Source organism: Paramisgurnus dabryanus, chromosome 14 (genome assembly GCF_030506205.2).
Source record: "Paramisgurnus dabryanus chromosome 14, PD_genome_1.1, whole genome shotgun sequence".
NCBI classification, from domain to species: Eukaryota; Metazoa; Chordata; class Actinopteri; order Cypriniformes; family Cobitidae; genus Paramisgurnus; species Paramisgurnus dabryanus.
In genome coordinates this window covers 19,771,065-19,794,273 of record NC_133350.1, presented here as the reverse complement: position 1 = coordinate 19,794,273, position 23,209 = coordinate 19,771,065, and the positions used below count along the sequence as shown (strand labels likewise).

At 39.0% G+C, this 23,209-nt stretch overlaps 1 protein-coding gene across 6 annotated transcripts in view; it reads left to right on the top strand.

The window, feature by feature from the left end:
* Positions 1–23,209, top strand: part of magi1b (membrane associated guanylate kinase, WW and PDZ domain containing 1b) — a 155,521-nt gene that overhangs the window by 101,051 nt on the left and 31,261 nt on the right. For 5 of the 6 annotated variants that reach the window (XM_065241471.2, XM_065241472.2, XM_065241474.2 and 2 more), the window contains exons 3-12: positions 1,108–1,227; positions 5,101–5,307; positions 7,200–7,419; positions 7,911–7,993; positions 8,859–8,894; positions 12,485–12,542; positions 13,366–13,469; positions 15,626–15,742; positions 17,001–17,186; positions 17,355–17,990. In XM_065241471.2, the coding sequence (XP_065097543.1) occupies positions 1,108–1,227; positions 5,101–5,307; positions 7,200–7,419; positions 7,911–7,993; positions 8,859–8,894; positions 12,485–12,542; positions 13,366–13,469; positions 15,626–15,742; positions 17,001–17,186; positions 17,355–17,990 (1,767 nt within the window). The remainder of the gene's footprint in view (positions 1–1,107; positions 1,228–5,100; positions 5,308–7,199; positions 7,420–7,910; positions 7,994–8,858; positions 8,895–12,484; positions 12,543–13,365; positions 13,470–15,625; positions 15,743–17,000; positions 17,187–17,354; positions 17,991–23,209) is intronic. The other variant, XM_065241473.2, reaches the window with a different exon arrangement.

Sequence of the window (23,209 nt, the reverse complement as noted above, 5' to 3'; positions counted from 1 at the left end):
GAGCAAAGAGCAAAAACTCTTTAGTATTGCTTTAAACATGGAAAAAGTCAGATTTTCATGATATGTCCCCTTTGAAAAAAATAAATTTAAAACTGATAATACCTGTTACATACACTGTTTTTTCAGAGATGGCCCTGTTAGGCAAATAGAATATTACATGACAAGATTATTATGAAAAGTGAGTTTATCACATCTTTGATTTATCACCTGTGTCATTAAGATGGTTGCCAAGTCGCTGGCTTTCTATTTATATCAGCTATTCATCAGCTCCGTCAAGTGATGCAGAGATACAGCACACAGCAGGATGAGAGTGTGAGAACTGTCGGGTCACTGTCTTAACCATCAGCATTGCAATCAACTGAAAACCCAAAGCGCACAGTCCAAATAACTGTGACTTCATCAAAAGGCATAAAAAAGTCTAGTTTCCCTCAGTCATGCTATATTATTGTTGATATGGCCAGTATGAATTATAAAATTGAGATGTCTTCTGAGATGGCTAGCAACACTAAATTGATTTTCTGTGTGCCATCATTTATATTTATGACATATCTCCCATTTGTTTCTGGTTAGATGCAGACTATATTTCATTGGCTCTGTGTTTGTGCTCCGCAACACCTTATCTTGAATGAAGTCTAATTTATGACAGCGGAGATATTGATTCCGAGCACTGGCAAAAATACACTTCATGTCAGAGCAAGCATCATGTATGTGGGAAGAAATTGCGGCCGATCATGGTGTCATGCTGTTTTGGACTGGATTGTTCCAGATGAGTGATGGAACAGGAAGGAGGTGATGTTAGAGAACATCTGTTGGATAAAGATCTGAATTTGTTTTGTATTTGGGATGGGGGTGGAAGTGGAGGGGCTCACTTTGCTCTCCTATAACCAGTTATCATCAGAACGGTGTTAAGACATTTTCACGTGCAAAGCTCTCTCACACTGATTTCACACCTGACTCTTGCTTTCCAGAAGCCTGGAGACTGTAGCATGTGCTTGTAATTGGCCCTGATGTAGGTGGTAATCATAGACATGGTGTTTATGTGGATTTAAGTATAAATTAGCAGTTTAACATTAACAGTGTCTTATGTTGTTTCTCTGTTTGTCACAGGTACGACCCGCCATCCTCGTGACGGTGAGGTGCCAGGAGTAGATTATAATTTTTTGTCTGTTGATGATTTTTTGAAGCTTGAACAGAGTGGGACCCTGCTGGAGATCGGATCTTATGAAGGTAAAAAATAAACTATGAAGTCATAAACACATGCTTTTGTTTTTCCTCAGTATTATAGTTTTATTATGAACATACTTTAAAGTGTCTGTAAAATATAGACAGAAATAGAAATTGCTATTTACGGGTGTAGTTTAAAATCTATTGTGGGATGGAAATTATTTTGAGTTTTTGTTTTTCGTGAAATCAGACATCACACTGTAAAGCCGAAGGTATACTTGGGCCGTCATGCGGATCTGCGCATAGCCATCTACGCATAGCCGCTGTTGAGTATACTTTAAAAGCTACGTGGATGCGTGAGCACGCAAAATGCACGTGGACAAAAGTATACCTGGCCCTTAAAGCTTTTCTTATATAAGCTGAATCCTAATTTGACAACTTATACTATGCCCTAGCGGATCCACTATTGCAAACAAAGTTTAGAACAAACAACAAGAAAAAAAGGACAAGAATCTAACATTATAGTAAGGAAAATGCTCCACAGCTTTCTATTTTTGGAAGAAGTTAATATAAAAAGAAGAAAAGACGATGGTGTGTGCAAATGCTGTCTCTTGCCTTTGCGTAATTGTTTGAAGTGGAGTGTCCTGTCTTAATATTTTTACGCGCATGCGCTGTCAGACGCGGACTGTCCGCGCCATAGATATGTATAATAAAGGCTAGATGTCGTACGGCGGAGTCTCTAACGTCATCACCTGGCGGGCATCTTACCTCAGACCGCTCACTCCTAGAATTGTGTTTTAATGATGCATGTACTTTTAAATGACCGTAACTTGCAAAATTTTCTATCGATTTTCAAATGATTTGATTTCTTACAAACGTTATTAACTTGGCTATAATTCTGGATGAAAATTATTCACAAGTATGCAGTGTCATAGGTACATCTCTGACGTTTATAACAAACTAAACCGTTTGAAAATCAGTAGAAAATTGAGCAAGTTATAGACATTTAAAAGTACTTGCAGCATTAAACACGATGCTACGAGTTTGTGAGCTGACTGAGGTAAGATGGCCGCCAAGTGTGGACTTCGACCTCTATTGGCCAGCAGCGCAGGCGAGACATCTAGCCTTACATACATACATGGTCTGCGCAGTCTTAAATTTTGGGAAGCGCGCAGACAACCGCGGACCCTCCTGATGACAAAAATTATGTCATGCGGATGGCCCTAGTATACCTTCGGCTTAAGGCAAAACAGACGTGACCTGGAAGACGCTGTGATCTTTAAGAAATTCAATCATCGGAATACAACTCATCTTTGCATTCTTCATTTATTTCTTCATTTATTACTTGTCATGTAGTGTTTACTCTGTAGTTTTATTTATTGATTCAGTGACGCATCATTTATTTCATTTGTTAATTTTTTGTTTCGCAACTAAACTTTGCCTTCTCGGATCTACACTTTGAATTTTCACCTAAAACCGTAGACCATCCGGGAAATTCATGGATACTCATTTTAACATACTGTATTGTGGTTTGGGATATACTAATTTTAGTTTCAAATACTTTTTAGGGTGGATAGTATGCAGATTGGGACGGTGGGATACAGGGTTACATTTATCTACTAAACTTCCTTATAAATTATTAAGGTGATCATATTATAATCTTCATTTACACATTTAATACATTAGCAGTTCATATTAGCAGAAGTTTAACCTCCAGAGTTTTCAAAGTCAAATCTTACACTCGTCTTAGTGCTTCTCATTTCTGCCGAGTTTATCTTGGGCACACTGTAAAGGTTTGGAAGTGACACCCACATTTTAATGTGGTAGTAAATCCCCTAAATTATCGCTGCATGTGTGTACTCAGTACAAAGTTCGAATCTGAAATTTAGTTCGACTGTTGACATAGCACTAACCATAGCAAGAATTTGGGGTCTCCTAGCTGTGAACAAAACATGGATGCCACCAATTTAACAAAAAAGAAACAATGCGTCTCATTCACTAATAACTGCGTACGTTTTTCGTATTTATACGCACACTTGAACTTTTCATGAAAACTTTCCGCCTAATTCACAACACATGCGTAAGTACATGAGTTTGTCCGGGCTTTCCGCAAAAAATGTTAGAGCAGTTTGTCAAAGAAGCAAAAGAGCTCAAAAAGAAATCCATGATCATATTTATTATCGGTTTTGTTTTGCTTTTGATATTTATTTGGGAGGTTTTGTTGTCACTGAAGGAAGCCAGTGCTGTCCACCGACCGAAGTAACATGAAATAAGCATTAGGTACATTAACAAATATGACATTTAATAAATATGATGGAGACGCGCATCTGTATCTAAAATAAAACAAACAGGACATCAAGTGATTGGCGTTTGGACTTCTCATTACATTAACACAACGTTTAGGCTACATTAGGCATTAAGCAGACGCTTTCATATAAGATTTAAAAAGTGAGGAAGGAAAGAGTGAAGATTTGTCATTACGTGCATCTTCTTTATATGTAAGTAGGCTATAATAATGTATAATATAGTGTATATAATAAAAATAAAGTATATCATGTATAATAATATATAAAATACAGAAAATATTATAATATCAAATATAATCATGTACATTTTATATATCAACATTATTATACACATTATAATTATAGCCTAGTATTTGATTATAGCATATGACTACTGCGTTCGAATGGTTTTAGGTTTCCTTGAATTTTTGCGTACATTTAGAAGACATCTTGATACGAAAGTTTCTGTTGAATCAAGATTTGTTCGTAAAAACATCTGTACGCACATCTCACGCACAAATTTGTGCGTACACATGCTTAGTGAATGAGACCCATTGTTATGCATTTTATGTTAACCACCATTGACAGAAGCACAATGTTCAATTTATGCTTATTACACTGCTGTTTTGAATAATAGTTGTCACTAAGCCATAAAGTATGTGTTACCCCATACCACAATGCTTATGTGAACGTCTGCGAGACGGTCAAGTTTTGTGGAAAAAAAAAGTTTGTGAATTTAGTTCCAACTCTCTCCATGCATCCCAATTTCTACTGTCTGTCCTAAATAGTTTCGAAATTAGAATTAGTACATCCCAAATGTCATATGTTGAAGTTGAATGAAATATTAACCTCATTGTACCCAGATGATCTACTGTTTTTAGTAAAAATGTAAAGTGCACATCCTGTCTCATTGCCAGATGGTGGAGTTTTGTGATGCAACACTAAATTAACAAAATAAAATAAGTAATGCTGCACTGAATGTAAAGGAAATTATGTTAACATAAAATAAGTATAATGATAATATAATATAATATATAATGGTTACTTTCATTACACGTTAGTATGTCCCAGTACTTGCATTCACGTTTGCTATGCAAAACAGTACATACTTATTCATACTTGGTTACATACTTAGTCCCAAATATAAACACGACATATTTTAGTGCATAGTATAAGTGGGCGAATTGGGACACGGAGTAAGTATGGAACCCTATCAAGGATTTCTGCACTGTGTATGTGGCTTATATGTGTAATGAATTTATTGTTAAAGTTAGATACCCTTATTAAATGTAAATAAAAATCATTTCTGAGAAATTGTAAAAATAGTTAATTCTTTTTTCTGCTCATTGCTGCGTTTCACCAAAATATAATAATTGATATTAATGTAGAGCACCAGGTCTGTAACACTAAACATATTACTCAGATTTAATGATGTCAATTGCTTTCCTTTCAGGCAGACATCTCTGTTCAATTTGAATGCTCCCTGCACCATAATAAATACACGCATACATGCTGATACTATTATCTAAGGTTTCATCCACAGTTACCTTCTTAATAAAACATGATACTGAAAAACAAAAATCTCATCAACTTGACTGTCTTCCTTTAACCCCCATGATCTAAATGGTGGTAATATCATCCTGTTGCCTAGGTAACTATTATGGAACACCCAAGCCGCCCAGCCAGCCCCCTAGCGGGAAAGTGAATACTGGCGATGCTCTGCAAAACAGCTTTCCTGGTTCTCTGCCGTCGACCCCACGCCGCAGCAAGTCCTACAATGAGATGCAAAATGCTGGAATAGTGCACACAGAGACTGAGGATGATGATGAGGTTCCTGAAATGAACAGTAGCTTCACAGGTCAGCAGTGATTGGGTGACTCTCTTGCTCGTATTTTGTTTGTGTTTCGTGTCTGACACATGGGAGAAAAGATTAGTGGTACTTCTTTGTTACTTTCTCTGTCCTTCGCCATTACGAAACGAGCAGGGGGACAATAGCGCCATCTGGCTGTTGCAGAAGGTTTTGTTTGTGTTCCAAAGCACCAAGATGGACTCTCACTGTCTTTATTTATTGATCGGTCAGGTTTTCACACTACATATCAGACTGCATTGCATGTTGTTGTTGTTGTAAGACCCATTTTGCATAAACATCAGGTGATTCAATCACAAGCAGCATGCATATTATGTAGGCATAAATGCAGTCTTATTATTCATGTTATATAATATGTAAGTGTAGATAAAATCCGAAAAAAATGTGTGATCAAGACAGACATTAAGTAGTTGAAAATGGGTCATTGCAGTTGTATTGTAATGCAAATCTATTGCAGACAACAGCAAAATGTCACCTAGTCAAGCACTGTGGTAAAGCAAGGGTTTAAATTTAAAATTTAAAGTTAAAGGGACAGAATAAACAGATTTCAGCTCATAACATTACATTTGGATCATTATCCTTGAAATGTAGAACCATAGGTGGTCAAACACTTTTAGACAAAATGGTCCCAAGCTTTCACTGGGGCAGTACCCTTTAAAAAGGTCCTAATATGTTACATTTAGGTACAGATATGTATAAATTTGTTATCAATATGCACCTTTGAGGTACTTATATGACCTCTTTAGATGCTAAGGTGTACTTTTGAAAGGGCAACAGTGACCGCTAGGGACCATTTCTTATGACAATGAGGTGAATGTAAGGACACGCTCACATTATCCCAACCAAACTGCGCCCGAGCAAGTTTGCCTGGTTTGTTTGAATAGTGTGATCGCCCTGTACCGTGCCTGTGCACGGTTTGGTTAATCGCGCACTGGACGGCTCGCAAAGTGGACACTTGGGATGAGGAACGCGCAGGGTGATCGCAAATCGAGCCAGAGCACAGCTCAAAATGAGAGATGTCCATTGTGTGACCACTCATATTCAAGGGGACAATCGTGCTTGGGCACGGTTTGGTTGGGTTAGGTATGATATATGGTCTTGGCTGACCACTTTTGAGATGAATTGTAATACAGGATGAAAAAAAATGAATATGCAATAGATAGCTTGTCCATCCAAAATATCAGGTAGACAAATCTGAAAATCTGGTGGGCCGGATGCGTGCCTCATCTGTTTTCAAAAGCTTACTGTCGGATTGCACGATCCTGCCAAACTCAGTAATGACACTCAGCTATTTAGGATTCTGTATAAGCTGAATGGTCTTACTTTTCTTTCAAGGACACATTTCTGTATGCACTTAAACAACGCTAGGAGAATTGTAATATTTTTATATCGCACGTCGTGTTCGATATCCACGTTAGTTGTAGGGCCACTAAATTATAATAGTCAATAAGCTGTCCTATTCACACAAGGTTATGCCTTTTCATTTGCCAAAGTGGTTTAATTTAAAACAACCAATTGAAGCGGGTGGGCCGTGCGGTGTAGTCGAGAGTCAATTTGTTTAGATTCCTCACCCCTCAAAGTAGGTTAAGTGTTTTACTGTTTACACTCCTATTGATTGGAGGGGATGTTGGTGATTTTATGTTCTGCTGTAGGTGGGGAAAGTGTCAGACAGCCAGGTGTCGGTATTTGTATGTAGTAGTAGTGTGTGAATGGTGTCTGATCACAGGAAGTACCCCCCCCCACACACACACACATCCACACACAACTTCCTATAGTCTACAGAGAGATAAGGTACAGTAGCAACCCAGTGCCACATGTCTGGTCATTTGTGTTAAATCAGACTCAGCTCTGTTTCAAAGTGTACCGATTTTATATGTACGCAGGAGACTCGAGTGAACTGGACGATCACCCCTCCGTGCGGCCCTTCATCCGCAATCACCTTCAACCACCCTACGGGCTCAACAACACCTTGGCGTCAACCACGGAGAGCTCTCAGAATACACACACACACCCCAGCCACCCCACGGACGAGGACCCTCTGGGACCCTTGCCCGATAACTGGGAGATGGCCTACACAGAGAACGGAGAGGTCTACTTTATAGAGTAAGAAACATCTACTTTACCTTCATTTTAATGTTATTAGAAATATAAATATGGTGAATTCAGGTCGATTGGGGTATATATTCAGTTTTTGATAGTAAAAAGTGTCTCAAAATGTAAATTTCAAGTTGAAAGATGTTTAAAGATGCTTCATTATCTTTACACTATTCGAATATTAATTTGATCATGTCCAAGAGTTTTTTCCATACAATTTCTTGAAATGTTAGGCCGACTTACTTAATTTTATAGTTAGTGTAAATATGTGTATGCATGCACAGACATTGCATTGGCTATTATATCTCAGGTTTATCTGTCTTCAGGTTTTTGTCTTAGATATTTGCTTCAGACAGGTTTTTAGATAACAAGAAAGCACTGTGCTATATTTAGTATACATTTTCCTGCCTGCTAAGCTATAAAAGAAGAACACAGGATGTTTTTGCAGGCATCTTTTGTCGAACAATGCTTGACTATTTGTGCTATGCATCTATTTTTAGCCACAACACGAAGACAACATCCTGGATAGACCCCCGATGCCTGGATAAACCCCAGAAACCCCTGGAGGAGTGTGAAGATGATGGTATGGATGGCACATAGTTGTATTTCTTACGGTTGCTTGTGTAAATGTCTGTGTTTCTGATTTATACGCATTCATATCAGTGTATGTGCTTATTTGTGTGTTATGTGCTTATTTGCCATTATATCAAATAATGATAAATGACATTTGTTTTGCAAATACATATAGAAGGCATTTTAGAGCTGTAGATGTACATAAACTTAAGTTTTCAGGCCTAGGCACTGTAGTAGCAGTCCATCCATTACATCCACCGCAATAGCCTGTAGATGGCGGTCTTGAGCTATCATATCTGTACGGCTCACATCATGCCAGAATGATGAAAGCAGTTGCTGTAGTACTATAAGGATATAGAGGATTATATTGAATCTTCTCATACAAACAATTATTCCCTTGGGCATCAGCTCTATTTCCGCCCTCTTCCCAATGTGTGATGCTGATTCCCAATGTGACACCTAGCATAAAAAAACAACCCAGAAATAATTTTAAAACCAGTTTTTTTATGAATGTTGAATATAATGCTACAATGCATAACGTTTTGCATAAATATATGGATAAAATTACATTTTATTTGTGGATGTAAAGTCATTAAAAGTCATGATCTTCTGACAGTTAATGTCTTTTAAAGGTCAAATACCTATTTTTTGTCCTTTTTTATGCCCTATTTTATACCCTGTGGCCATTAATAAATGCCACTCCAAATTTTATAAAGATGCTGCTTTATTTTGTGTCATAGTGTAGGCTATGGCCTGCTTTAAGCTGTAATTTTGCCTTTTATCAACTAATCCCCTCTGCTCCTCTGCCACCCTTTTCCTCTGTCTCTCGTCCCACTTTGCGCACACCTGCTCCCCTTTACCTTCCTATCAAGAAGAAGGGGTACACACAGAAGAACTGGACAATGAGCTAGGTAGGCCACACATTGTTATTTTTTTTTTATACACAACCTGCCCTGGTTAGAGACAACCATCCTGTGCTGCTTTAGGATCAGCTGTTCTCCCCCAAATTCTGAAAATGGAGCACAAATTGTTTCCAAACAGTGCAAAAGGTTTATTTCTACCCACAATGCACCAGCGCTGCAATATTTCACTAATGCTGTTACCCAGTGCAGTTCTTTAGGGCTTGTCGTGAAATGACCACATAACACATTTCATTAATTTTGTGTTGCCATTTGCACTGCATGATATAAAATATTTATCGTTTCTATTTCAACCACCGAAGTGTTCGCAGATTAACTCGCGGCTGGTAGTGGTTCAGTTTTTAATATGCATGCAAATAGCCTGAGAAACTCAAACTGTTATGTTGAGCTAACGGTGACAGCCAAATCATCGAATAATTTGTTGCCTTAATCAGTGTTGTCACTGTTAAAGCACGTCACATCGCTCTCATTCCAGCACGCCGACCTCTCTCTCTGCCGTTCAATGTGCCTGTGTAATTGAAGGACTGATTCATCATCAGTAACAGGTTAGGTGATGTAAGCAGTGGCCTTGAGGAGCTGGGTAGTTGTGATTGGTGAAGCACAGTCAATAGTTATTGATTTAAGAAATCGGAGCCATTAAATAGATGCAGTTTACGGGGCAAAAGGTATTGGAGGATTTAGTTGCTTGGTAGAGACCTGATTGTGTAGGGAGTAGTGAGGGGACACGAACAGAGTAATGGGCAATTTGTCAGTTCCCTGTCGAGAGTGCATGAAATGATGTGGGGGAGGGATACTGTCAAGCTTATTACAAAAATATTAGCACATTTTAATTAAATGTGCACTTTTTTAAAGAATGGCACAATGCAAAACTTCCCACCATCGGTTTAATGTGTGTTATTTGTTTTGAGGTGGTTAATATGTGGTTGCTATGGTGTCTTGTTGCTAGCCTAGTAGTTTCCAAGCCAATATCAAAAGCTTGGTGATATCTATATCTAGTCCCTAGATATAGCTTAAGACCTTGGATATATGTCTATGGCATTGTTTCAATATCATCCACCAGGCGAAAATTGTTTGTCTGCATGCTCGGAAAAGTAATAGCACACCTACATATTGCGAACATAGTACATGTCTGGTAAATATTTTTTTTAAAGGATATATTTATAAATATTACGCATAACAAATGTTTATTTAGTTTCACCATGGCTGCTTTCAAAAGCTTAGGCAGCTTACTTGTTGCCTCGCTTCCTAATGAGGCAATGGCCCTTTTCCAAATGGCACCCTAAAGACTTCAGTCTTCCTACAAGTCTGCACTTTTGTGACATAGCGCTGCTTTGACTGTCAGGAAGAAGTCTGCTGCGAAGCCCGCACAGATGCGGCCTCAGGAAAGTGTGCATTTGGGCGGATATCGACAGAAAAGGAGTCGCCCTTGAGCACCCTTTCAAACCTAAAATGACAAATGGCACTCCCTACGATCTTGATACGCGCACACGGCAGCCATTGTGAGTCCACAAGACCACAAGTCACATGAAGTGTGCCATTTGGGAAGCAGCCAATGAATTCGGAGTCATGAAGGAAGCTCCAGGAAAAGCATTCGAACAGAGTTTTGTGATAACTAATCCAATATTTGAAAACTACAATACTAATTTCTTGCTAGAAATTCAAATGGTGTAAAAAGTGAAAATATTACTTTATTTACACAAAACTTTTGTTCCAGCCTCTTTCTTGGCCGACTTTTATTTTGTCGAATTCTACAACGCTCGACCAATCACATTACCCGTGTATGCCTACACGTAGAATTGTGGGACAAGCAGTGGCGGCTCTTGACTGCTCTTCCGAGGGGCGTAAATTCAAAATATGTGCTCGATGTGTTATGTGTGTTGCTCGTGTTTTCAAAATGTGTGTTTGTTGCGTCATGTGAACCATGTGAATCACGTGTTTTGTCAAAATAAGTGCCTGGTGCACACGCGTCAAATCCGGTTGTAATAAAAGAGAGGCTCACGTTCATAAAATACACGCAAGACACTCCCTTAACAGTAAACTGTGATTACGCATGCGATTATGCGAGTATTTGGCAAACGCAAGCGTCTCTTTTATCATAAACCCTTTAGACGCGTCTGCAGCAGGCACTTATTTTGACAAGACACGTGATGCACATTGGTTCACTCGACGTGCCGAACACATATTTTGAAATTACGAACCACACACATGACGGGCTACACACATATTGTGACGAACTTCGCATCGAGCACCATCGAAAAAAGAAGTCACCGGCCGCCACTGGGACAAGATGTTGAAGGTATCTAAGGAAACAGGAAGTAAACCAAACATTGTATTCGGATGTGACTTGATGCCTGCATGGCTTGGAATGGTGCCTCTAAAGCTTTCGGACGCAGCCCAAGTTTTTGTTTGACACTTGTTTGTGTATCAACTTCGTATTGGTTGGTTTATCAATATATATATAATAATATATGCACTGGTTATAAAACCCATATTGGTTGGCCAGGCCACTGTGGCTTACATTTGCATGGAATAAATAAGGTTTCACCAATTTATGCATGAGAAACTATAATTTGGTTTATTTAGTATAATGCAGAAACATGGCCTTTCACTTTTGCTTCGGCTTTAGCTCTTTGAAATAGGGAAGGCGAACCTCATAATATTTCACATTTGCGTAAATCCTACGGCTTAGATTTAACCCAACAAAAACACTTGTTGATTGAAAATGATAGCTTTGAGATGGAGCTTGCTTACCAGTAGATCTTTATTTGTAAGTAATTAGTGTTGTCTGACATTTATATGTTCATTATATCTGTACAACAGTCAGCCTTATTTGCTTTCGCTGCTTAGGAGTGATAATGAGATCATGTTTTGCAGAAAAAATTAGAAATGCGCACGGCTCTCATTGGCCAATTAGAAACTGGCACAATATAGAAGTTGCTCTCTATGGGAGCGGTAATGATGAGTTTCCTGTGCGCTCCAGGCACTATGCTAATATAGATGTTCTGTGTCCCAGGTGCCAAGACATTTCTGCCAAAACAGGCATATCCATGGTAAAGAAAACAATATTTTCATATGTATGAAGGCATATATCAATGTCGACTGCAGTCTCGGCTTTTCATTATTATTCTGTTATAGGGAGACGTTTTGTGTATTTTTTCACCCTAACAGTTTTGCGATCAAACCCATGTATCCTCTGTTGTTTGGGTGTAGTTGTCACCAGTGCACTTTTTGAATATTTTTAGATTGTTACTTTCATTGTTTGCCAGGTCAAAAAAAGTGAATTGTCAGGGAACAGATACGGTTTTTGCATTCATCACAGAGAGAATTTGTCGGAGGATTGTGTCTTAACTTTTTATATATCGAACAATCTATACCTCAACGTCTGTGTTAAGATGCACATTGCATTATTTAGTTATATATAATAGATGATGTTCTGAGTATGGCCATTATATATTTAAGATGTCTGGCTTGCTAGTTTGAAATGTCTGAAGTTTTAATTGGTAGGAAAGTCTAATGATAAAGGACTTGTTAAATTAGTAACAATGATGTTAAGATCTCTTGTGTTTTTGCTCCTCTTCCAGAGCTGCCCACAGGCTGGGAGAAGATTGATGATCCGGTCTATGGAGTGTATTACGTTGAGTAAGTGACTCATCATTATTACCCATAATACTCTTTCATTTTCACATCATCTTCAGTCCCCTGACTTCAATATCTGACATCATTCAAAAACATCAAACAGGCGGTTTGCCTCTGTCTTTTGATTGGGCCCGATTCATTTCGGCGGTACACACCCTTTGTTGCCGTTACCATTTTGAAAACTTGTTCTCTTTTTCCCTCCCCTTCAGAGGGACCCTTGGGTTTACTGCGCGCATTAATATGAATGCATTCATGTGTTTTGAAGTTGTTTCAAAGCAATACCTCTGAGGCAAGAAACGTTGCAGTTTTTGTCTTTGGAGATGTTTAAGTATATTTCGAGTGGTTTTTGGCTCGTAATAGCTCTTGCTGTTTCTACAGACCGATTTGTGGCCAGGATGACAGCTGGGTGATAAACATATAAGACTGAATTTATTGGTAGATGCGGTGATGGTGTTTTATGTCGGCGTAGATCGGTATTTATAAAGCATGCCCAGCTATCTAAGCCCTGGATAGATTTAGCTTTTAAGCAATAAGATTAAAAGGAATAGCAAGCTTTTGACTTTTTTTTAACTTGGATTTTAAATAAACGCAGAGGCTTTCAGCCGTACGCTTTATAGCTCATTTTATGAGCGTTTCTGTGAATTAATTCACTTTATTTCTCCTCTTCTCACCTGCTTTTTTTCTCCCTCTGGTTTTGTTATTGACTGTGTCCTCTGGGTCACTCATCATCATTCTCTGTCTCTCTCTCTCTCTCTCTCTCTCTCTCTCTCTCTCTCTCTCTCTCTCTCTCTCTCTCTCTCTGTCTCTCTCTCTCTCTGTCTTCTAGCCATATTAACAGGAAGACCCAGTATGAGAACCCGATTCTAGAGGCTAAGAGGAAGAAACAGTTGGAACAGTCTCAGCCCGCTGAAGGTGAGCGGTATATCCGAGGTTCGTTTCAGGCCCAGCATGCCACTTTTCTTTTATTACATACATATGTGTGATTGTATGTGTCTGTCATTTTCTGCCGTTGTTGTGAAAAGAGAAATGTCATTTTACTTTGATTTAACTTTTCATGACATAAATTTTTGATTAAGTTACATTTAATTGACCTATGGCTAAGCCACGCCCCCTCCACTCACTCGGACAAACAATCAACATTAGGTGACAGGTGCAATGGCAGCTGTCACAGTAGGAGAGATTTCACAGGAGGCAATTGATCTCGAAGTCACTAAAAGGGCCTTAACTATGCATTGAAGGGTTATATTAATAATTTTACTGTTGAGAAGGTCGATGAAAAGCTTCAGCTCCAGGCAAATATGTACAGGTCACAGTGTAAACAGTGTAATCTCGTTGCCATCATGATCAAATTAAATATGTAAAGGTCTAAGTTGCATACAGGACAAGCCTTTTTACCATCTTTACCAAGAGTACTTCTCTGTTAGTTTGGTGCTACAGTATTTACATGAATCGTTCAGCACAACATTGCTATTAAAAATAACATTTGTTATCTCTGTTATTTACAGATATTTTAATGAAGCTAAGTGACATGATGTACAACGCAGCTAGAAGCTAACGTTACCATTTTCTAATGTTAGGTTAACGTTACGCTAGATATGTTAAACATAAAGTTCAAATCAAGACATCCTTGTTTAATTTATCCACGTTTAGTTGGTGTTGTGGTCTACCGCATAACTTAATCCAGACCAGACACTTATCTCGGTTGAAATGTGGCTTGGGAAATGGTAAAAAATACACAACATCGACCAGCTTCTCGGGATACCTAGTGTCGGAGTTGCATGTACCCTATGCACACCGTTTGACCATTTTAAACTTAAAATGACAATTAAAAAACATGAAAATGGACTAACTGCAATGCATTTCAATGGACGTGGACAAAGAATGTCCGAGTGTAATGGGTTAGCTATGCGCACTGTGATTGGCTCATTGCGTTTGGGGACGTGGCTAAGCCATAGGTCAATTCCGACATTATCAGAGAACAGAAATACATCATTAAGAAAATATCTTTAAAACGAAAAAAATATTTTGATAAACAAATTTGATGTAGTTAAATGAAAGTATTTTGTATTTGTATTTTGGGCCAATTTGTCATTTCAGGTCTTGGATAAAAGGTCTTGAATTAAAGTTATAATCAGAATGTTTTATTACACTGGCTCCATTTGAGTCCAGAAGAAACCAGTATTAAAGTCAAAATGAAATGCAATGTTCATTTCATCTATCACGAATTTGAATTTTCCTGCCGATCCAAACAAGCATTTGCGGTCAGTATTCATTTGTTAAGTCTGACGTCATGCACCACTTCCGGGTCCAACCGATCTGAAATGCCATAGGGAAATTTTAAAAAATCACACTAATATACACTAACCATATCCATAACAAACTCATGATTTTTTTTACACATTTTTAATATATTGCTGTTGGTGATTCTGTGAGCCTGGAGACAAACTAGGCTTAAATGTGTAATATGAATAAATTGTGCTCATAAACATCATTAAAATGAGTGGAGAACCCGGAAACAGTTTTCCTTACGTCATGACTTAACAAGCGGATAGAAACAATACACACTATGATACACAATTAGACTTCGTAGCATAAATGTTTTAAAGACAAGCAAGTTTTCACATTTCCATGAAAGTCAAACACAAATCGTATTTTTAAGCCCTGATATTTTTGCACAGAAAGACTTGGAAACTGTATACATGGATAATAAATGCGGTCAATGTGGAGTTCATGTTGACTTTAAAAGCCTTCCCTTTATAAATGGTCTCAAAAGCAAGTTGACCGCTTTGGGACACTCATGGATTTGTTTTCAGCCAGCTCAGCTGAATATCACTTTTTTGATTACCTAATAACTTCTTCTCCCTTAAGTTTAGTATCTTATTGTCTCACTGATTGTAATACAATACTGATAATATGCAATTTGAGATCTGTGTTTTGCACTTAGAGGTAGTTAGGGCACCATAGGGGGCACTTATATTTTAATTACTGTCGGCCATTTTGGCTCAAAGGCTGCCAATTGCACTACTTCAGTATTAAGCATCTGACTTGAAAGACACAAAAAGGAAGTACACCCTTCATTCTTTCAGAATGGATAGAGGAGCATTCGTCAGGAGCACCGCTAGCAAGCTATGCTGCTAACCACCAAGAGACTTACAGAGATCCTGGCATCGCACCTCCACTACCAACCCAGCTGGGGGCTAAACGTATGTGCTGCCTCCTCTTTTTTGGTTTTTTGTAAACATACACACTCATGCGTGACGTTTTACTCTGTGGACATTCACACTTCACTCACTTTTTTCCAAATCTTCCTTCCCTCTGCCCACTTTGTGTGCTGTTGTTGTGTTGTTTGTAGGTCCGGTATTTTGATTTTAGATGATGCTTTTATTTTTTTACACTCTCTATTGAAGGTAAAGAATAACTTCTCGTCCCACACACCTTCTCACGTGGGTGCTCTTTGGATTTCTAAGAGGCTTTTAAAAGTGTCATCCTTTAAAGTATAAAGTGTTACGTACAAGTCAAGGACATGTACAGCTAATAAAAAAAGATTTTGTCGTTTCAAAAGATTACATCAATAATTCACACATGATTTGATGTGTGAAGTTCTAGCCAAGGCTCACAAGATAAGAAATTATTTATTTAGAAGCATATACAGCAGGATTTAAATAAGATAAAAATTCAGGATTTAATATTTTCCACAAAGAAACCATTTTTACCAGTGGTCTCCAGAGTTTCAGACACCACTGTATATGCATTTTATAGATGTATGCATTATTATACTTTTATAGACTCTCTCGCTCCCTCTCTGTTGTCCCCCATATCTATATCTTTATCATGATCAATCATGTATACATTCAGTATTCAGTATGTCTCTCTCCTCAGGGTATCTTTGCAGCTTCCTCTGATCCTTCTGTCCTGACAGATCATGATGAATAGATCACATGACATTGCTTTAGCCAATCACTTCCTTCTCCTCCACCCATACATTATTTATTTTCATACCCTATTTGTTAAGGGTCCTAACTGCATTTTTGCTCTGATCTAGGATTGACCGCCAGCTACCAGATTCATATGCTTACATTTATGTTGACAATTTTGCTGTACAACATAAGAATATACACAATAACATTCTTAAAATTGCAATACTGACACAAAAAAAAAATTCGTCAAACTTTAATGTTGGCTTAACAAAGCCTTGAAGAAACTCACATTTAAAGGAGGTCTTAATCTACGAAAAATAACCCTAACCAAACTTTCTACAATAAATGTGTGCTGGCCTTGTCAAGCCAACAAAATAACAGTGCGAATGGTTCATCATATAGTCTTTACTCAAAATGTACTGAAGGTTTGCTGCATTGTAATACACAGAGGTGTCAATAAACATCTCAGTGTACATCAGGGCCAACAGATGTACCTTCAGATATTCCCATTGCTCTCAAATTCACGATGCTGATGTTATTGCAGGAGGGAAGCCATTTTTCACAAGGAACCCAGCAGAACTGAACGGGACGTTCATTAACACTAAGCTGAAGAAGAGCAGGCGTGGGTTCGGCTTCACTGTCGTAGGAGGAGACGAACCAGATGAGTTCCTGCAGATTAAAAGTCTGGTGCTCGATGGCCCTGCTGCCCTGGATGGAAAAATGGAAACTGGTAAGAACCATACTGTGGTTTTTTGAACACGTGTTAGGTCTATAGTCTGTGTTTATTCTTGCACTTTAAAAAATGGTGGGTTGTTTCAACCCATGGCTGGGTCAAATCTAAACAGCATTTTTGAAGTGTGGGTAACGTCGAAACATAACATTCTTATTTTCTTTACAGGTGATGTTATTGTGAGTGTGAACGACACCTGCGTACTGGGCTACACGCATGCCCAGGTTGTTAAGATCTTCCAGTCCATCCCTATTGGTTCAATGGTCGACCTCGAACTCTGCCGTGGCTACCCATTGCCCTTTGACCCTGATGACCCTAATACCAGCCTGGTGACCTCTGTGGCCATTCTGGACAAGGAGCCAATTATCGTCAACGGAAAAGAAAGCTACGACTCTCCGTCCAGTCACGGGAGCGAATCGGCAGGTGGCGGCGGTTCTCTGAACGGGTCCAATGATCAACCACGTCCCCACAGCCCTTCAGCAGAGGTGGCATCCAACGGTTCTCACGGTTATCCCAGCGATGTTGTGACTTTGGCGTCTTCAATCGCGACCCAGCCTGAGCTAATTACCGTTCACATGGAGAAGGGCGACAAAGGATTTGGCTTCACAATAGCAGATAGCCCCTCTGGGGGAGGCCAGCGCGTGAAGCAGATAGTGGATTACCCACGATGCAGAGGTCTTAGGGAAGGGGACATCATCATGGAGGTCAACAAGAGGAACGTGCAGAACCTGACGCACAATCAGGTGGTCGACATGCTCAGCAAGTGCCCTAAAGGCAGCGAGGTGACCATGCTGGTACAAAGAGGTGAGCGCACATGGAAATATTTGATTTTCGAGTGTGATAAAATGTATTTGTGTGAGAGAACGGTCAAAAGGAAAAAGTTTTGACTACTTTGGGTAATTTCGTAATCTCGGAGGCTATGTTTACACAACAACATTTTAGTAAAAAAGGAAACATGTTTACACGACAAAGCTTTCAAGAAGATCTGCATTTACGTGGATCCATTAAAGGAATAGTTTGGCCAGAAATGATATTAAACACATGATTTACTCACCCCCACATAGAAATATCCATATTTAAAACTTTATAAACGAAAATAACTAGCTTCTGGTAACGCCGCCATTTTAGTCATGTCTGCATTCAAGATGAGAGCGTATGCAGTTTATGGAGGGTTGTGTGGTGTTGCTCTGTACCCCCACTTCGAATTTGTTTTAAGAAAAGTGCGTACACTGCGCTGATACTCTCTCCTGAATACAGAGGAGTCTAAGATGGTGGCTTTACCGGAAGCTAGTTATTTTCGTTTATAAAGTTTTAAATATGCATATGTCTACAACAAAACGGCGCAGATTACCCTCAGAAGACCTTTGTTTATTAAATTTGGGACATATGCATCTCAGACTGCTTGGGGGTATATCATGGGTTTAATATCATTTTTGGCCCAACTATCCCTTTAAGATGTCTAAAAGCACAGTGTTATGTATGCAAGACCAGTAGGTGGCAGTGTTACTTTTTAAACAAACACTAGACATTATACTTCTTATACAGAGTGATAAATGCAAACTAGAGGTCTTCTTGGGTCCCAAGAAATGTACCCGACCTGTAATGAACCAAATCACTTTTTACCCGAACCCAACGTGCACATTTTTTTTTTTTTTAAAGAAAGACCCGACCAGAGACAAACCCGAGAAAATTAGACCCAAGTTCGACCCAGTGGCAGTTTTTTTAACCGACTGTACCCGAATGTAAATGGCACTGACGTGTGTGCAGTCTGTAGCCCCGCACCCACCAGACAGACCGAAAGAAACCCTGGTGTCTTCGCAACCAATTTGGTTTAATTTGTTATCTGACGACAACAGCAAGGATACCGCAAAAAAAAAAAAAAAAAAGGATACCGCTAAAATGTGAATTCAAAATTGATTGACAGGTCTGGCTCAACGAAAATAAACCTACCAGAGGCCACACAATGTCGAAAGTGCTCTTGGAAAACAGATGAGGGGTTGGAAAAGGACTTGATGCACACACACAAAATAGTTCGGGTCTTTTTATGTCCATTTGGCAAAAATTTATTTTAAATTGCCTGATGCCGCTAATATTATACCCGACCCGTGTCCAAGGCACACGTGAAACTTTTAGACCCGAACGCTCTTGGGTCGGACCTCGGGTTTTCGGATCTAAGTGGACCTGTGAAGACCTCTAATACAAACAATCAACATTTTAGAAACATTGAGCAGTTTTGTTTAGACGAAAGATGAGAGGTGGGACCCTGGATAGAAAATGCCAACATTTTGTAAGCTTAGTTTGTAGACGCATGATTAAACTCATTATCTAAACCCTCATGTAAACAGCCAAGCCCCATAAAAACAAACCCGTTTATGTTTAAAAATGTTGTCATGTAAATGTCTTGCAAAAAACCTGTGATTGGTCAATCAGATGGCCTTTTTCCACCCACACGGGGTGCACCAGACTGTGGGCCAGCTATAAGTCTTGCTTCATGAAATTAGAGGGAAAAAATGAAAATCTTACAGTTAAAGAAAGATCCTGTTCCTAAATGAGGGAGCTTATGCATCAGGATTGAAAGAGAAAGTGGCATTGTAAGGTGCACACAGACACGGCGTCAGGTCATTCCTGTTCATGAATATGAAGTATGTGCCTTCTGCTTTTCCCTCGAGGGCTGCCAATATCCGTTGTCTGTTAGCCCCACCTGACACGTCCATACTGCTCCCTGAATTGTGAAGAAAGAAGTTGAGATGGAAATCTCAAGGTTAGCTGCAGCCATTCAGTGCCATTGAGAGAGACGAAAATGAGAGTAAAAGAAACAGACCATCAAAAACATAATAGAGTGACCGTGTTTGTGCAAGTGAAATGGTGAATACCAGCACTCGAGTGTCAAAGCAATTCAAAACCCTACTGATAAAAGTCATTGTTTCATAGAGTTTTGTGCACACATATCCCAACGCCTTTTATAGTCGGCTTCAAATTCCTGTTTTGCCTGTTTTCACGGGCATTCAGTTAATCGTTGGCATTCGGATTATTAATTTGATGAATTGAAAGCACTCCTATCTGTCTTGTGTAAGTGCTTTTAACACAGCCCGGAAATTGCTGCATGCCAATTGCAAGGCCAGAGCCTGTTGTATTAAAACCTCCCCATTTGTCATTTGCGACATTTACCATCATGTAAACAAAAGTATATGCAGCGCTTATATCTTTTGTGGCTCATCAATAGTGCCGGCGCCTGACTTCTTCAGCAAAAGCCCGTTGTCCTACAGGGCTTGATCGCTTACTGAACCCACGTCATAACGCTTTTTACTGGATCTGTTTGTAGTGTAATTTATGCACAGACCACAGGAAGCAGAATAAGAAAGCGTTTGGCCTGCCTGCTATATGGCAGTTCATTTTTGAAGCACCACTGAGAACCCAATAGGGAACAATGGCGATAAAATTTGCCCGCTTTTCTTTGGAAAGTCAATGAATACTGTAGGCCTATATTTTACACTCTTAAACTCTCTCCTTTTTGTTGCGATTTATAGCCACCGTTTCCTGATTTATTAAAAAGACACATTAAATCCAATTTTCCTTGATCTTTTGACATAAGACTTTGATGTACTATGCATGCCCAGTATGTAGCACCGGTAGATCTAAATATCTTCCTAAAATATCCCTACGTTAAGAATGAGGGCCAGACGTTCAGTCTGACTAGTAGGTTAAGCAGCACATTTTAGCACAGAATGTTTCATAAATATGTCACAATGTAATAGAGGCTTTTGTCGGACTGCGCTAAAGGTTGATTTACACTTCAGTGTAGGCTACACGTCAGTTTACACTTATACGTTTGCATTGCTGTGCATCTTGATGTGCAGTTACATATGCAGACCACTAGTAGGCAGTGTCCACGGGCATGTTACGGGTGTATACGCAGTATGAAGGCAAAAGCAAATGAAGAAGCCACTTGTTGTGTACATTGGTGGGCAGTGATGCAGGTAAATAGACAATGGCTGTTTCTCAATTCCAAGAACGCAAAGAAAGGACTTGCGTTCTCGTGGAGATCGGTCTTGCCAGGCGACCTTGGAAGAGCGAACTCCGAAGGTCGCGAGAACACAGAACGCACCTGTGAAAATTGAGATGTGTGTGATCTTCCTGCTGGTCACCTGACCTCCCCAGATTTCAGTCCGGAAGTCTGCACTCGATGCATCCTTGATATCAAGAACCCATCCGGGTATTTTCATGCGTCCTCTGTACTTGTGTTCTTGAGAATTGGAACTAAACTTTGACTGTTAATGATGACGTAGAGCGAGGACGCAAGATCGCTGAAGAACGCATATTGAGAAACAGCCAATGACTTTTGTTGCAACTCGAGTTGTTAAATATCGCTCCTAAACTTGTTTTTTTACGATTACAAGCATATATGCGTATGAGGAAATGCGAGACAATTTTTTTTACCTGAGGGAGGGGTTCTAGCAGAGCCATCACAGTGCTTGTGGTCTGTGTAAAGTTGTCGAGTTGTTACATTGTTTGGAGAGGTGAGCGTCAAGCAGGGCTGTCACGGTTATGAAATTTGCCTGACGGTTAATTGCCTAATAAATTGTGGCGATTGTGACGATTAATTGCCTGTTTTAGAGCCATGACGGTTATGATGATTAATTGTCTGTTTTATTGTTTTGACATTTAATTTTCACACACTTTTTTTGTTCATGAAATAATTTTTAACACATTGTTGTGATTATTTAAATGAAATATTTTAAAGTAAATATTAATACACAAAACACACATTTAAAAGTAATTATTTAATGAATATTTTTTCAAAAGCTGCAAAATTTTTCATGAGAAATAAACACAGTAAAGTGTCTGCAAAATAATTAAAAATAAAAATGCAATCAAAATAAACTGACTATACCAGAACAGGCCTTAAATAGTAGCCAATCCTACTAAGGTCATATTAGTAATGGACCACATGTCTGTAGTGCCTGCAAAAATGTATTCCTTTCAGATCCTTAAGAAAAGCATCCTTCACTTCCCTAAATTTGGAATTGCTGTTTTGGAAATTTGGCTTTGTATTGTATCGCGTTACACTGTCAGTTAAGAAGCGCCATCTGATACGGTCTCATTTATACAGGCGCTGGAGCTCCCCCTTGTGTTTTTTAAAGACATGTGCAATCATTGTGGTGATCTGAAATCATTGCGATGAACGCAAACAATCACGATGAGATGATTATTTGGTCATTGTGACAGCCCTAGCGTCAAGGCTGAAGTATAATCCATTTTTACGTGTACCCAAGGGTTTTGTACTGTGCGCTTGATGCATTTTTGTCATCAGAAAAGGGTGCACATACTGTTTGCGTTCCACTGGATTTTTGAAACCCCACGTACATTGTACGTGTTAGTCACAAATGCTGTTGTTTTTATTGTATGTGAAAGGGGGTTGACATGAAGTCATTAAGGGAAGGGCAAAAACATGAATGTTTTTTTCTAAGGGTCAAAGAACCGATAGAAAAATCTAAGTTGCTATTTTTGTGTGAAGAAACCTTTACTCACATTGTAAGTAGTCCTCCAGGACAAAAGACCCCTTTAATTGTCATCGTAGTGACCTTAGTTCAGTGGGAAATGACGATGCACGCCAGAAACATTTCCAACGTCTAGAAAACATGTCAGGGGAGTTTTCAGTGTTCACAGTGCTTGCACCAAACCTTTAATTGCTGGCCTTGATGTCAGACATCAAATCCCACTACGCCAAACAGCACACACTCACACACACCATTCCTTTACATTGATGCTGCTGTATCACTGGCCAACCAATTAAGTAAAAGGTAGTGAAAGGATCTAATTGATAGAAACAGGATTTAAATGTCTCTTCTTTACACAAACACAGATACAAACACATACATGCAAGCATTGTGTAGTTCACAAAAAAATGAAATGACAGGATATTTAGGCTATTACATAATGAAACACATTTTTGATTATAGGACATACATGGCTCTCATTTCTATTGACCGAGTCTCTACTGTAATCAGAGGTTTTAAATGATA